Consider the following 13339-nt stretch of genomic DNA (forward strand, 5'->3'; position numbering starts at 1 on the left):
AGAAACTCTTTCTAAAGTAAATGTTCTTAAAACATACAGGCCTTAGAGAGAGTAGACCAGTAACCAGAAAATACCACAGAACCTGGCATTTTGGTTTATTGTCATATAAATTATTTAAGTTATTCCCAGGGGAGTAAGGTATGACTTTATTTAGTGATTTATGGGTTGAATGGTGTGAAAGAAACTATCCTAGCCAGGTTGTAATATCAAATTTTGTTTTCACAGTCAGTAATGATCTAAACCTTTATTACACAAATTTCTTATTTTCCTTACTTTGCAGATGTAAAAATAAAAGATTTGATGAAGAATATCACCAAGTTGACTGAGGAGCTTCGCTCTTCCATCCAAATCTCGAATGAGACTATCCATAGCATTCTAGAAGCAAATATTTCCCACTCCAAGGTGTGGTGCTGTTTCTTGTCTGTCTGTTTTGCTCATGGAAGGAGCCTTAGCCTGAAGTCACTGGCACTGTGTTGTCCTTTCTTCCTTCTTGCCTTCCTCTCCTTTGGCTAGTGTAGTGGGTTGCTGCACAAATGATATAATTGGAGGCAGAAAGGAAACAAGAGAACAAGCAAGGAACCAAAGGGTGTCATTGTCCCATGCCAAAATCTTAGAGTTTTTAATTCCATAATATTTTCTTTATTTGGAGTTAGAACAAAGTTGGTGATTATTTATCCTGTTGATTTCCAGCCCTGATGCATGACACCTGGGAAGGGTCTTGGCTTGATTCAGCAGGTGTTGCAAAATTCTTAAAATACCCAAAACCAAAAACAGCTAAAAATATCTAAGAATCAACTATGACTTCCTCTGAGTGGAGAGTGACTGGGCACAGTCTGACTGTGTGCTACCGTAGTGAATCACTGTGAACGCAAATGAGTAATGGCAGGTTGTGTCATCTCCAAGCTGAAAAATGTGATAAAACAATCAAAGAGCTACTGCAACAAACCAAGGGATGAGTAACACATACGGGCCACATGGGGTATGGTTTCTCTGTGGAAAAGGGGAACGGGGACATCTCATGTTTTCCACAGCAGATATCAACTGGATCCTTAGCAGGAGATTTTCTGAGACAGCTTTCAGCACTTCTAGTTGGGGTTTTATCTTCCTGTACAGAGAACCTTCCAGAAGTAGTAACCGTGGAGCTGACTCATAAGTGAACGTTGCAATTGACCATCAACTGGGCCCCAACACACGTTTAATATCATGTCAATTCTGGTTAATTGGGGCTTATTGCAAGCTTGACGGGTGGACTAATGAAGAATTAATCTAAATTAAAAAGAGATTAGAAGCTGGGAAACCAAAATTCAAATGACAGTGTCACCAAGTTACTTATAATAAGGCACTAAGTATTTATCTTCAAGGAAAAATGTCAAATTCAGCTTATTAAACATGCAAGAGCCAAGGAAAGCAGGGGGCAGTGCTGAAATTGTCTCTTCCCTACCTCGCATGATGCCTTATAGAGAAACAATGAAGATTTTTGGTTTAAAATCTTTAGTTATTGAAACGAGTAACAGGGGAAAGAAGCAGTGGCTGGAGTAATTGGAGCAGCTACCTGGGAATGTTTTAAGACCAGGATCAGATTAGCTAACTTCTGGGGTCCCTTTCAAATTCAGCTTTATGATACTTTTTGGGTTTGGGCTCAACTGTTTTTGATGACCACTGCCTGATGAAACAAGTGGCCACTGGGTGTCACTGCTGTTCTATTATGGGAGGGCTATGCACAGAGAAGGCTCCTGTGGTGATGTGGTATTGTCTTGTGTAGACAGTTCTGCAGTGCTTTTTTTGCACTCTGTGTATCTTTCTCTACCTCTTTGTCAGTATGAATCATTATGATCGCCTAAACAGCTGGACAGTTAAATGATTGGGAGGAGTATTTAAAAAGTTGCATTCTTGCGTTTCAAATAAGTAATGAGATTATTTGCTTTGATGGTTAAGTATATCCATAAATGCACATGTATCTACAGATCCTAGGCAAGGAATTCACATTAGGTTAGGAGGTGACACTTTGGATACTTGTTTTTTCTAGATTGTCAGGTTTTTAGCAGCACCATATTGTTTCTAGTATCCTTTTCTTATCTTTCTTCCTGGGCTTCTCTACCATAGCTTTAGTCAGTTTGCAAATAATCACATCAGATTCTTAGTCCAGGCTGTTGGTGGCCTGCAGGGAATACTCTTCAGTGATGCTAAAGCCCTGGCAAAATTGCAGAAATCTTCATTCATTCATTTCTTCCTTTATTCACTTAGGATGTTTCTGCATGACAGGCATGGTCCCAAAAACTTGGGCTCAAAGCCCGTGCTCCAAGGGAGCCAATGTTCTGTGGGGGATGACACAGTAAATATGCAAACAAACGAAGGTCAGTGTTAAGAGACCAGAAAGTTCTATGATGCAAATAGAACACAACAATGAGGACAGGTGGTCCCTGGAAGCCTCCCTGAATCGGTGAAGATGGATGTCAGACTGGAATGATGATGTGCATATGAAGAGCTATATGAGAGTCACAGAGCTGGGGCATTTCTGTCAAAAAACCAGAGACAGGAGTGAGCAGAAGGAGGCAAATGCAGCAGATGCATGGATACCATCTAATTTTTCTTTCCTGCCCTCTTCCCTGGCTGCAGAGAACCTGCCATGGGCACCCCCCCATGGGAATTTCCTTTTTCTTGCAGAGCTCTATTCTCTAATATCAGCATCACCCAATTAAAACCACAAATCACAGGGGCTTGCTGGACATTGGAGCCCATCTAGCCCAGCCTTCTGTCCTGGGTTTGGATCCTGTCCACCTGCCCTGTGAAGCACCCATCCACTTCATGCTGTGTTCCTATGTTTTAGGCACATGTTCAAATCAACAATGACTTCCTTCTTTGTGTTGGGCCAAATTTTTATTCTTTTAAAATTAGCAATGAGGTCAAAGTGTCAGGACCCAAATAGATTGAGAGAGCAATCAAAAGTCGGCCCTCTGCCCCTTTATTTTCTGTGGTAAACAATTAGGCAGAGTTCAGAGGACTTTTGCTAGGAAGATGAATATTTTTTCACAATCCTCAGTGGATTTGTTCTCCCCGCCCCACAAATCTTAAGGAGGAAGGGAGAGGGCATTCCCTGAAAGTTCCAATCTCTTCTGGGAGACTCCTTCAAATGGAAAGGTATTCTGAATTTTTTTTTTTCTGTTTCTTTTGAGCAGAAATGATTGAGTTTGGTGAATCTAGTCAAATTTCCTTATCTCACTTGGGGCCGGTCCTGGGGGCTGGTTCTGTCAGTTGCGACATTAACAGAGCTGCTGGGCATAATTTATGGAGAGGGAGAGATTCCTCTTAGGAGTTTGGAAACATTACACATTCCATTTGTTTTAATACATGAAGTTTGTTTCCTGGAAAGCTCCAACAGATAGTTCTTGGTGAAACTCATTTCAGAGCAGACACTGGTCAAAATTTGCTCATTCTTTTTTTTTTTTTCTTTCTCTGAAGACAAAAAGTAATTAATGTGTGACTAGAGTTATGGGTTTCTGGGATCATGAGAAGTTTGGCCTGAAGTTTCCTGGAAGACACCATCTGTCGTGTGCAGAGTCTCATTCTAGAGAAAGTCCTTCCTAGGCCCTAGATTGCTTGTCTGGCTCTGTCACCACATCATGAGATTGGGGCTTATGGTCCTTGTAATCCAGGATTCACAGAATGAAGTGCACACACCCATCCACCACCATCTCGTTCTCTGGTGTTCTTAGAGTAGGGCTTTTCTCTTCTTTGATTTGTTTGACTTGTTGTCCTACCAGAGTATTCTCAGTAAATGTGGTAGGTTCTCATTAAACATTCACTAAAATAAAGTGAAATTCCAGCTACTCTCCTTCCATTAAGTCAGCTAGCGTTTCTTAGGTTTATGAAAGCCACGTTACCTTATTTGCTCATTAGGAATTCTGAGAAATGAGTATTGTGCTAAGGGCATTTGTGTCTCATTTAACTCCCTCTGAGCAGGGCATTTCTCTTCTTTCACAGATGAATGTGATGCTGTGGAAGTCACAGCTGGGAGAGGGCCTGAAATCAAACCCAGGTCTTTGAACTTGAACTGTGTTATTCTTCCATCACATGATGTTATTGCTTCAATTTGTTAAAAATTAATAGTTCTAAGAAAATTACTGCTTGCCGATGGGTTTCCTCTTCTCCTACTTGCACTTATGTAAATATTTTTAAACCTTAATTCCCCAATTGGCATTGATCTCTGCAAAAATGCTTCTTGCTAGTTTTGGCAAAATATTTTTTCCCTTTTATTTTTGAAAATTAAACTTTTATTTTAGGCTTAGGGGTGCATGTGCTGGTTTGTTATATAGGTAAACTTGTGTCAGGGGGTTTGTAGTACAGATTATTTCATCACTCAGGTATTAAGCCTCGTATCCAATAGTTATTTTTTCTGATTCTCTCCCTCCTTCCAACCTCCACCCTCAAACAGGCCCCAGTGTGCTTTGTTCCCCTCTTTGTATCCATGTGTTCTCATTATTTAGCTCCAACTTATATGTGAGAATTTGCAGTATTTGATTTTCTGTTCCTGTGTTCATTTGCTGACGATAATGGCCTCCAGCTCCATCCATGTCCCTCCAAAGGACATGACCTTGTTCTTTTTATGGCTGCATAGTATTCCATGGTGTATATGTACCACATTTTCTTTATCCAGTTTGCCCTTGATGGGCATTTAGGTTGGTTTCATGTCTTTGCTATTGTGAATAGTGCTGCAATGAACATACATGTGTAGGTATCCTCATGGTAGAATGATTTATATTCCTTTGGGTATACACCCAGTAATGGGTCAAATGGTAGTTCTCTTTCTAGTTCTGTGAGGAATCGCCACACTGGTTTCCACAATGGTTGAACTAATTTACATTCTCACCAGGAGTGTATAAATGTTCCCTTTTCTCTGCAACCTCATCAGAATCGGTTACTTTTTTGACTTTTTAGTAATAATCATTCTAATTGGTGTGAGATGGTATCTCATTGTGGTTTTGATTTGCATGTCTCTAATGATCAGTAATATTGAGATTTTTTTCATATGCTTGTTGGCTGCATGTATGTTTTCTTCTGAAAAGTGTCTGTTCATGTCCTTTGCCCACTTTTTAATGAGGTTGTTTGTTTTTTTCTTGTAAATTTTTTTAAGTTCTTTATAGATACTGGATATTAGACCTTTGTCAGATGCATAGTTTGCAAAACCCCCCATTCTGTAGATTGTCTGTATACTCTATTGATAGTTTCTTTTGCTGTGCGTAAGCTTTTTAGTTTAATTAGGTCCCATTTTTAAATTTTTGCTTTTCTTGAGTTTGCTTCTGGCATCTTCATCATGAAGTCTTTGCCCATTCCTATGTCCAGAATAGTATTACCTCGGTTGTCTTCCAGGGTTTTTATAGTTTTGGGTTTTACATTTAAATCTTTAACCCATCTTGAGTTGATTTTTGTATAGCATAAGGAAGAAGCCCAGTTTCAATCTTCTGCACATGGCTAGCCAGTTATCTCAGCACCATTTATTGAATAGGGAATCTTTCCCTATTGCTTGTTTTTGTCAGGTTTGTCAAAGATCAGATAGTTATAGGTTTACGGCCTTATTTCTGGACTCTATTTTCTATTAGTTCCATAGGTCTATGTGTCTGTTTTTGTGCCAGTACCATGCTGTTTTGGTTAATTGGATATTCTTTCAAGGTGTTTTTTAATATCAAATTCTGATACTTTAATTTGCAAAGTATCATTTTTTTCTCTCAACTTCATCAGTCACCAAAAGATGAGAGTATCCTTTATATTTTCATCCAAGTTGTTAGTGCAGAAAGATTACCATGGCATAGGAAGGTATCACCTAACACCTATTTATTTGTTTGGGCTCTTAAATAAGTTGCAACATGTCTGTCTGGGGTGTCTTGGTAATTTATTAGCCTAATAATTTCATCGTTAAAAGAAAATGACTTTATATTGACATGGCTCATTGATCATGACTGTATCGACATGGTTTCCAGCAATTTTCTTTTTCTTCAAGGGCTTACACATAATCTTTTGGATAATCCATGATTAGAATTCTTCAAGAATTGACATTATTATCCATTAGTAATTTCTAAAGTCTACTTTACAAAATAAAACCTGGATAGTTTTTATTTCCATCACGACTTCTTAAAAACTGTAGATAGTAGAACTGTCACTCTTTCTGAAGGCATGAAGAGGGAACAGGGAGAGAGGGAACTGGAAATGGAGACAGAGAAGGTGGTGGAGAGGGTGGCCAGACAGCAGCCGTGGCCTCACTGAAGAACTACAGCCAGGCTGAATGGTAGTTCTCTTTAAGTTCTTTGAGAAATCCCCACACTGCTTTCTACAGTGGCTGAACTAATTTACATTCCCACCAACAGTGTATAAATGTTCCCTTTTTCTACAATCTCACAAACATCTTTTATTTTTTGACTTTTTAATAATAGCCTTTCTGACTGGTGTGAGATAGGATCTCCTTGTGGTTTTGACTTGCATTTCTCTAATGATCAGCGATGGAACAATAGACATGGGGGACTACTAGAGGGGGACTACCAGATGGGGAGGATGAGAGGGGGAAAAAGAGTTGAAAAACCACCTATTGGGCACTATGCTCACTACCTGGGTGATGTGATGGTTCATACACCAAACCTCAGCAACACACAATTTACCCAGGCAACAAACCTGCATGTACTCCGTAAACCTAAAATAAAATTTGAGAAAACAAGGAACTGTAGCCAGATGATGCCTGCCTTACTGGGCAAGGACACCACTGGCACTGCCCTAGAGGCCAGCTGCCAAGATGCTTATCCACAGACCTCCTAGGCATCCTGTTTTACCCTTCCAGTGTGAAGATGGTTCTCTTTAGGAATATGAAAACCAAGAAGGAATTAATTAGTTCTCTTAAGTGTAATCATCATCCTTAATCAATAAACCCACCTAATTCTTATTCATCTTTTCCCTTAAATATCCTGTAAGTCAAAACTGTGCTTTTGCTGGCAGTGACTGATAGGCTTCTTAGTAGTAATGTCATTTTTGAGCACTTATATACCCTACCCCTGAGCTGAATGCTTTACATCTCATTTAATTCTCCCAACAACCCTTTGGAGTCCTTTGTCTTTTATTGTCATCCCTGGTTGTATAGACAAAGAAACTGAAGTGTGTAGATGTTAAGCAGCTTTCAGGAAGTCAGACGGTAAGAGCTGGAGTCAGGATCCACCACCTTGCCACAGTGTGGCTTCAGTCCTTCTGGACAGGTTCTCGCAGCCTTCTCCTGCCCTCCGATGCTCATCTCTTGTACTTGCCTCTTTATCCTGTGAGCAGCTCTGGGCTCAGATGGGTCCCCAATGGCAGAGAGCCACACTGCTCCTCTCTGAAGGGCGTAGGGCCTATTTTTAAATACCTGCGCTTCTTTCATTGTCTTGTCTTACAAATTCTAACTTGGCAGACTCTCTCTCCCCATCATCTCCAGTTCCCTCGAATCACTGTCCGTGTTTCCCTTCCGGTCACAACTGAGCTGAGGGCAGCCTTTCCTCCCATGCTTTCCCAACCTCTGAGTCTACAACGAGCAGCTGGGCAACATGGAGGCCATCTCTGGTGCTCTCCTCTGAATGCGATTCGGGTTTCAGCAGATGTCCAATAAACAAAGCTCTTGCTAAAAATGCAAATGCCTCTCCTAAGGATCATTGTCATTTTTAAACCACATAAATACTCAGATAATTATCTAAGTGGCCAAGTGTGTATGAGCCAGGCTTGCAGGGCAGAGAGGCATCGCCCTGGATCCTAAGACCCCTTACAGCTTTCCAAACCAAACACGGACACACAGGAAAATCAGCAGGAACTTGGCATTCTGTTTCTGATAATTTGCAGCATTAGCCTATGCAAAGCCTGAGATAAAAGGTGCCTGTTTTACTTTGAATAGAAATCACACAAGATATTTCCAATCAAGCACAACTCAGTGTTGTCTTTGTTTTTCTAATCTTCCTCCCCTCCTACCTACTCTCAAACAGGAACAACGAACGAACGCAATACAATCTTTAAAAGATAAATAGTAATATTTGGAAAACCACAGGAAAGGAGAGGGAGCAAATGTGCTGCTGGGGCTGTGGCTTCTGTGCATTGTGACTGCGGAGCTTCCACATGACAGAGTGTGGGATCCTTTCTATTTGGTAAAAAGAGATGTAAAAAATTTCAGGACAAATATTTTTTGTCCTGGGACTACACTCTAAAAAACGTATTAAATATGATCTTGCATGGGGACCACTGTGTGACATGCTAGAAAGTAATTAAGACAAATGTTCTATGACAAATGCAGAAAGGACTCTCATTGGGCCAGCTTGGGTTGATGCTCATGAAAAGCCAGGGTGATTCCCCTGAATTGGGGGTTTGGATGAGGCCCATTTTCAGGGATAGTTTCATGCAAAAGCCTATTTTGTGGGACTGATCAAAGAGAGGCTCCTCTTGTGAAAGCAAAGGGTAGATGCCTATATTCTGCTCCCAACCTCCTCCTGAGAGCTTCCCCTCTGCCCAGAGACAGCATGATTGAAAACAGTGGCATTAAGGAACATTTCACCAATGTGTGTCTGCACAATGCCAGCCCTATGTGAAAAAAGGTCTTTTTGGTAAGTTAGTGATGAAAATACTTAATATTCTTTCTTAAAGACTCAAAATGCACACTAGCATACTAGAGTATCATAGCCATTGGTGATGATTAATTTTGTGTGTCAACTTGGTTAGGCTGCAGTACTCAGATATTTGTTCAAACATTATTCTAAATGTCCCTATGCGGGTATTTTTTAGATGACATTAACAGTTAAATCAGTAGACTTTGAGTAAAGAAGATTACTCGTCATAATGTGAGTCAGCCTTATCCAATCAGTTGAAGGCAAAAAAAGTAAGGAAGTCCCCCAAGGAAGAGTAAGTTCCATCTCCAGGTAGTCTGCAGATGTGAGCTGCAATGTCAGCTCCTTCCTAGGTCCCAAATCCGCTGGCCCACCCTGCAGATTTTGGGCTTGCCAGCCCCCACATTTGCATGAGCCAATTCCTTAAAATAAATCTCTCTCAATGTATGTATGCTATGTGTCACTTAATGACTAGGATTCATTCTGAGAAATGCATCATTAGGTGATATCATCATTATGTGAACATTATAGTGTGTACTTACACAAACCTAGCCGGTACAGCTTATTACACACCTAGGCTATATGGTATGGCCTCTTGCTCCTAGGCTACAAACCTGTACAGCAGGTTACTCTACTGAATACTGTAGGCAATTGTAACATCGTGGTAAGTATTTCTATACCAAAACATAGAAAACACAGGAACGTATTTTACTATACCTGTTCTAAACATAGAAAAGGTACTGAAAAATATGGTATAAAAGATAAATAAAATGGTATGCCTGTATGGGGTACTTGGCAGGAATAAAGCTACAGGACTGAAGTTGCTCTGGGTGAGTCAGTGAGTGAGTGGCAAGCGGATGTGCAGGCCTAGGACATGCCTGTACACCACTGTAGACTCAATAAACATTGTGTGTTTCTACATTTATAAAAAAAATTTCTTTCTTCAATCATAGATTAACCTTAGCTTACTGTAACTTTTTTTACTTTACAAACTTTAATTTTTTTTTTTTTTAAGACAGAGTCTTGCTCTGTTGCCCAGGCTGGAGTGCAATGGCACGATCTCGGCTCACTGCGAGCTCCACCTCCTTGGTTCAAGCAATTCCCCTGCCTCAGTCTCCCAAGCAGCTGGGATTACAGGTGCACGCCACCATACCCAACTAATTTTTTTTGTATTTTAAGTAGAGACAGAGTTTCACCATGTTGACCAGACTGGTCTCAAACTCCTGACCTCAGGCAATCCACCTGCCTTAGCCTCCCAAAGTACTGGGATTATAGGTGTGAGCTACTGCGCCCTGCCGAAACTTTAAAATTTTAAAAAACTTTTGGACTCTTCAGTGATAACACTTATATTAAAACACAAATACATTGCACAGCTGTACAATTGTTTTCCTTTGTGTCCTTATTCTATAAGCTTTTTTCTATTTTAAGTTTTTTTACTTTTAACTTTTAAAATCGTATTTTTAAAACTTAAGACACAAACACACAGTCTAGCCTAGGCCTACATGAGGTCAGGATCATGAATACCACTGTCTTCCACCTCCACAGCTTGTCCCACTGGGCGGTCTTCAGGGGCAATAACATGCGTAGAGCTGTCATCTCCTGTGATAACAATGCCTTCTTCTGGATACCTCCTGAGGGACTTGCCTGTGGCTGTTTTACAGTTAAATTTTTTTTAATAACTAGAAAGAGTATACTCTAAAATAATGATAATATAGTATAGTTAGTACATAAATCAGTAATATAGTCATTTATTATCCTTGTCACTATTATGTACTGTACATAATTGTGTGTGTGATACTTTTGCTATGAATGGGAGTGCAGCAGTTTTGTTTACACCGGCACTGCCACAAACACTTGAATAATACGCCAGGCTATAACACTACAATGGCTGATGTCACTAGAAGATAGGAATTTTTTCATCTCCATTATAATCATATTTTTCATCTCCATTATAATCTTATGGGACTACCACCGTATATGTGGTTTGTCATCATGTACCAGATAGCGATATTTTGGTCAACAATGGACCCCATATAGGATGGTGGTCCCATGAGATTATACTACTGTATTTTTACTGTACCTTTTTACTGTACCTTTTCTATGTTTAGATATATTCAGCCACACAAATACTTACCACTGTGTGACAACTGCCTACAGGATTCAGTACAGTGACACGCTGTACAGGTTTGTAGTCTAGGAGCAATAGACCATACCCTATAGCCAAGGTATGTAGGAGGCTGTATCATCTAGGATGCTGTAAGTGCACACTATGATGTTCACACAATTAAACAATTACCCAATGGTGCATTTCCCAAATGTATCCTTGTCATTATGAGACACATGACTGCACACACACACACACACACACACACACGTTCTCTTGGTTCTGTTTCTCTGGAGGACCCTGACTACTACACCATTATTTATATCTTACTGTATTTTGGGAACATTTTATGGCATCTGTTGAGTTCTCCATGCTCTTCTTCAGAGCACATGGTTCCTATTCACATAGGTTCATGCACTTCGGCCTCAGTTGGCCTGAATGTTTCACAGCAATCATACCCATCAGGAGCAAAAACATGGAGCAGGAAGTATGGTTTTTGTTTTATTTTGCTTTGTAGTTTGGCATATCACAAATGTCCTTAACTGAAAAGCATACCCAAATGAAGAGGTGTGTCAAAGCCTTTAATTGCGATGCATGATAGTAATAAACTAGAGACTAATATAAGTTGTCCTCAGTGCCTCCTTCTGAGTTTACTTGCTTTAAAAAAATATATAACAAGCTTGGTAATCCTGTTTTCAATCTAAAAATGAAGGAGCAAAAAATATCAGCTTCACACTGATGATGGTGAAAAGTGGAAGCTGATAAACTGAAAGCCAAGGGTAAGACTTAATATCAGACAAACGAGACACAGATGCTAACTACGGGGGTGGCATCGGAGAGTGGGTGCTTGGTGGGCATTCAGAGTGAGCCTCGTGGAGAGCAGAGGGACAGTTTCAGAAGGGTGATCCAAAGACCTCAAGCGAGGGCAAATTTTATAAGAAGTCAGAGAATGATGTGCACACTTCAGAAACATTTCCATCAAAATGTTGAGAATCGAACCACAGTTTGGGCTCCCCGCATCTGCAGGTCAGTCCCGGGAGTTGGGAAATCCACTCCTGGGCGACTCCTTGCCGATGAAGCTCTGGTCTGAGGTGGTGAAGCACATGACGTCATAGGTATACTCACCTCTAATCTCTGTGCTTTGAAACAGGTTCTCTTCAGTGCCCTCACCGTAGCTCTGTCTGGAAAGTGTGATCAGGAAATGCTTCATCTCCTGCTGACATTTCCCAAAGGGGAAAAATCTTGGATCGCAACGGAGGAACTCTGTAACCTGCCAGGGTCAAAAGTGTATTCTCTGATTGTGTTGCTGAGTCGAAACCTGGATGTGCGAGCTTTCATTTACAAGGTATGGAGAGCATGCTGGCTGGGGGCAGTCCTCTGCAGGACTCTGCTGTGGTGGCTGCAGATAAGTACAGTAGTCCTAGGGGTGCGGCAGTGGGAGATCAGCACCTGGCCACTCTGCAGTGGTCTCCACCAGCCTCTGGTGTCACCTGTTTGCTGAATCCAAGGTGGGGCTCAAGAAGACTTTGTTGTAATAAAGGGATGTTCAGGAGACCCTTCAGGGGGTCCTTGGAAATAAGTGTCAGGGCATTGGGACAGAGTTGGTGGTGATCTCCATGCTCATTGTGGAAGGACCCACTGCAAAAACACAGCACCGCTTCCTAATGCCAGGTGTTCTCTCCTCTGTAAGGGCCACCTCCCTGGAGCATGTTTGAGGAGGCTGGGATTGTGCATGGTCCACTCCTGAGCGGCCCGGGTTAGGTGCTGCTCCCTGCACGGTGGCCCTATCTGTCAGCGGGAAGCATCCAGCTCTGCCAGGGCCTGCCTTGGAGAGAATGTGGAGGGGTGGGCAGCACAGGAAGCCCAATCCCCTGTGTGTGCCGGCTCTGACAAGCATGATCCTCTGACAAGCAGCAGTGTGAGGTTAGGGAGGGACTGGAGGAAGCTAAAGATGACGAAGTCTGCAGGAGAGAGTGGAGAGTGGGAAGTGAGGAGGAGCTGGGGCAAGCCCAGGCCCAGCACTTTCCGGACGGGCCCAGAACCCATGTAGGGGCAACCCAGCTCCCAACCACAGCTCACTGCTCTCAAGCTGCCCCTTCCAGAAGCTTCTCCTCCTTCTGGCCTCTACTGTTTGAATCTTTACTTAAGTTTCCAGAAGCTTCCCCTCCTACCCTTAGGCACTGATCTTGCTCCAAGTACCATTGTTTTCCCTTTAGGGAAGTATTTCACAACCTCTGGGTTCATTAGAGAGGCTGCAGGGTTTGTACTATGGTAAGGTGGCTGTAGGCACCCTGAGTTTGGTTGAACAGTTTTATAGTCAGCAAAGGGTAGATTTGCCATTTCGGCCACTCATGATTTCCTTAGTTTCTATTACTTCAAGAGTCCAGGGAGTAAATGTTGGAATACACACACACACACACACACACACACACACACACACTCCAAGAACAAATATTTGTTTTCAGAATGATTACATTTTAAACCCATAAGGAGGAGAATAAACATTTCTTGCATCCCCATAATTTGCAAACCCACCTCTATCTTGGTGGATTTCCTATTTTTCGCTAACATGCTTATGGTTTAGCTCTGCATTTGCTCACCACAGCCTCTCTTCCAACTTTACAGTTTGCTTTTTGGG

At 41.5% G+C, this 13339-nt stretch overlaps 1 protein-coding gene across 4 annotated transcripts in view; it reads left to right on the top strand.

The window, feature by feature from the left end:
* The window catches only part of ABCA13 (ATP binding cassette subfamily A member 13), a 477235-nt gene that overhangs the window by 127367 nt on the left and 336529 nt on the right, over positions 1-13339 (top strand). For all 4 annotated transcript variants that reach the window (XM_009442731.5, XM_016957445.4, XM_009442734.5 and 1 more), the window contains exons 23-24: positions 281-402; positions 11852-12046. In XM_009442731.5, the coding sequence (XP_009441006.5) occupies positions 281-402; positions 11852-12046 (317 nt within the window). The remainder of the gene's footprint in view (positions 1-280; positions 403-11851; positions 12047-13339) is intronic.

The sequence above is a fragment of the Pan troglodytes genome, chromosome 6 (assembly GCF_028858775.2).
Source record: "Pan troglodytes isolate AG18354 chromosome 6, NHGRI_mPanTro3-v2.0_pri, whole genome shotgun sequence".
In the NCBI taxonomy this organism is placed as follows: Eukaryota; Metazoa; Chordata; class Mammalia; order Primates; family Hominidae; genus Pan; species Pan troglodytes.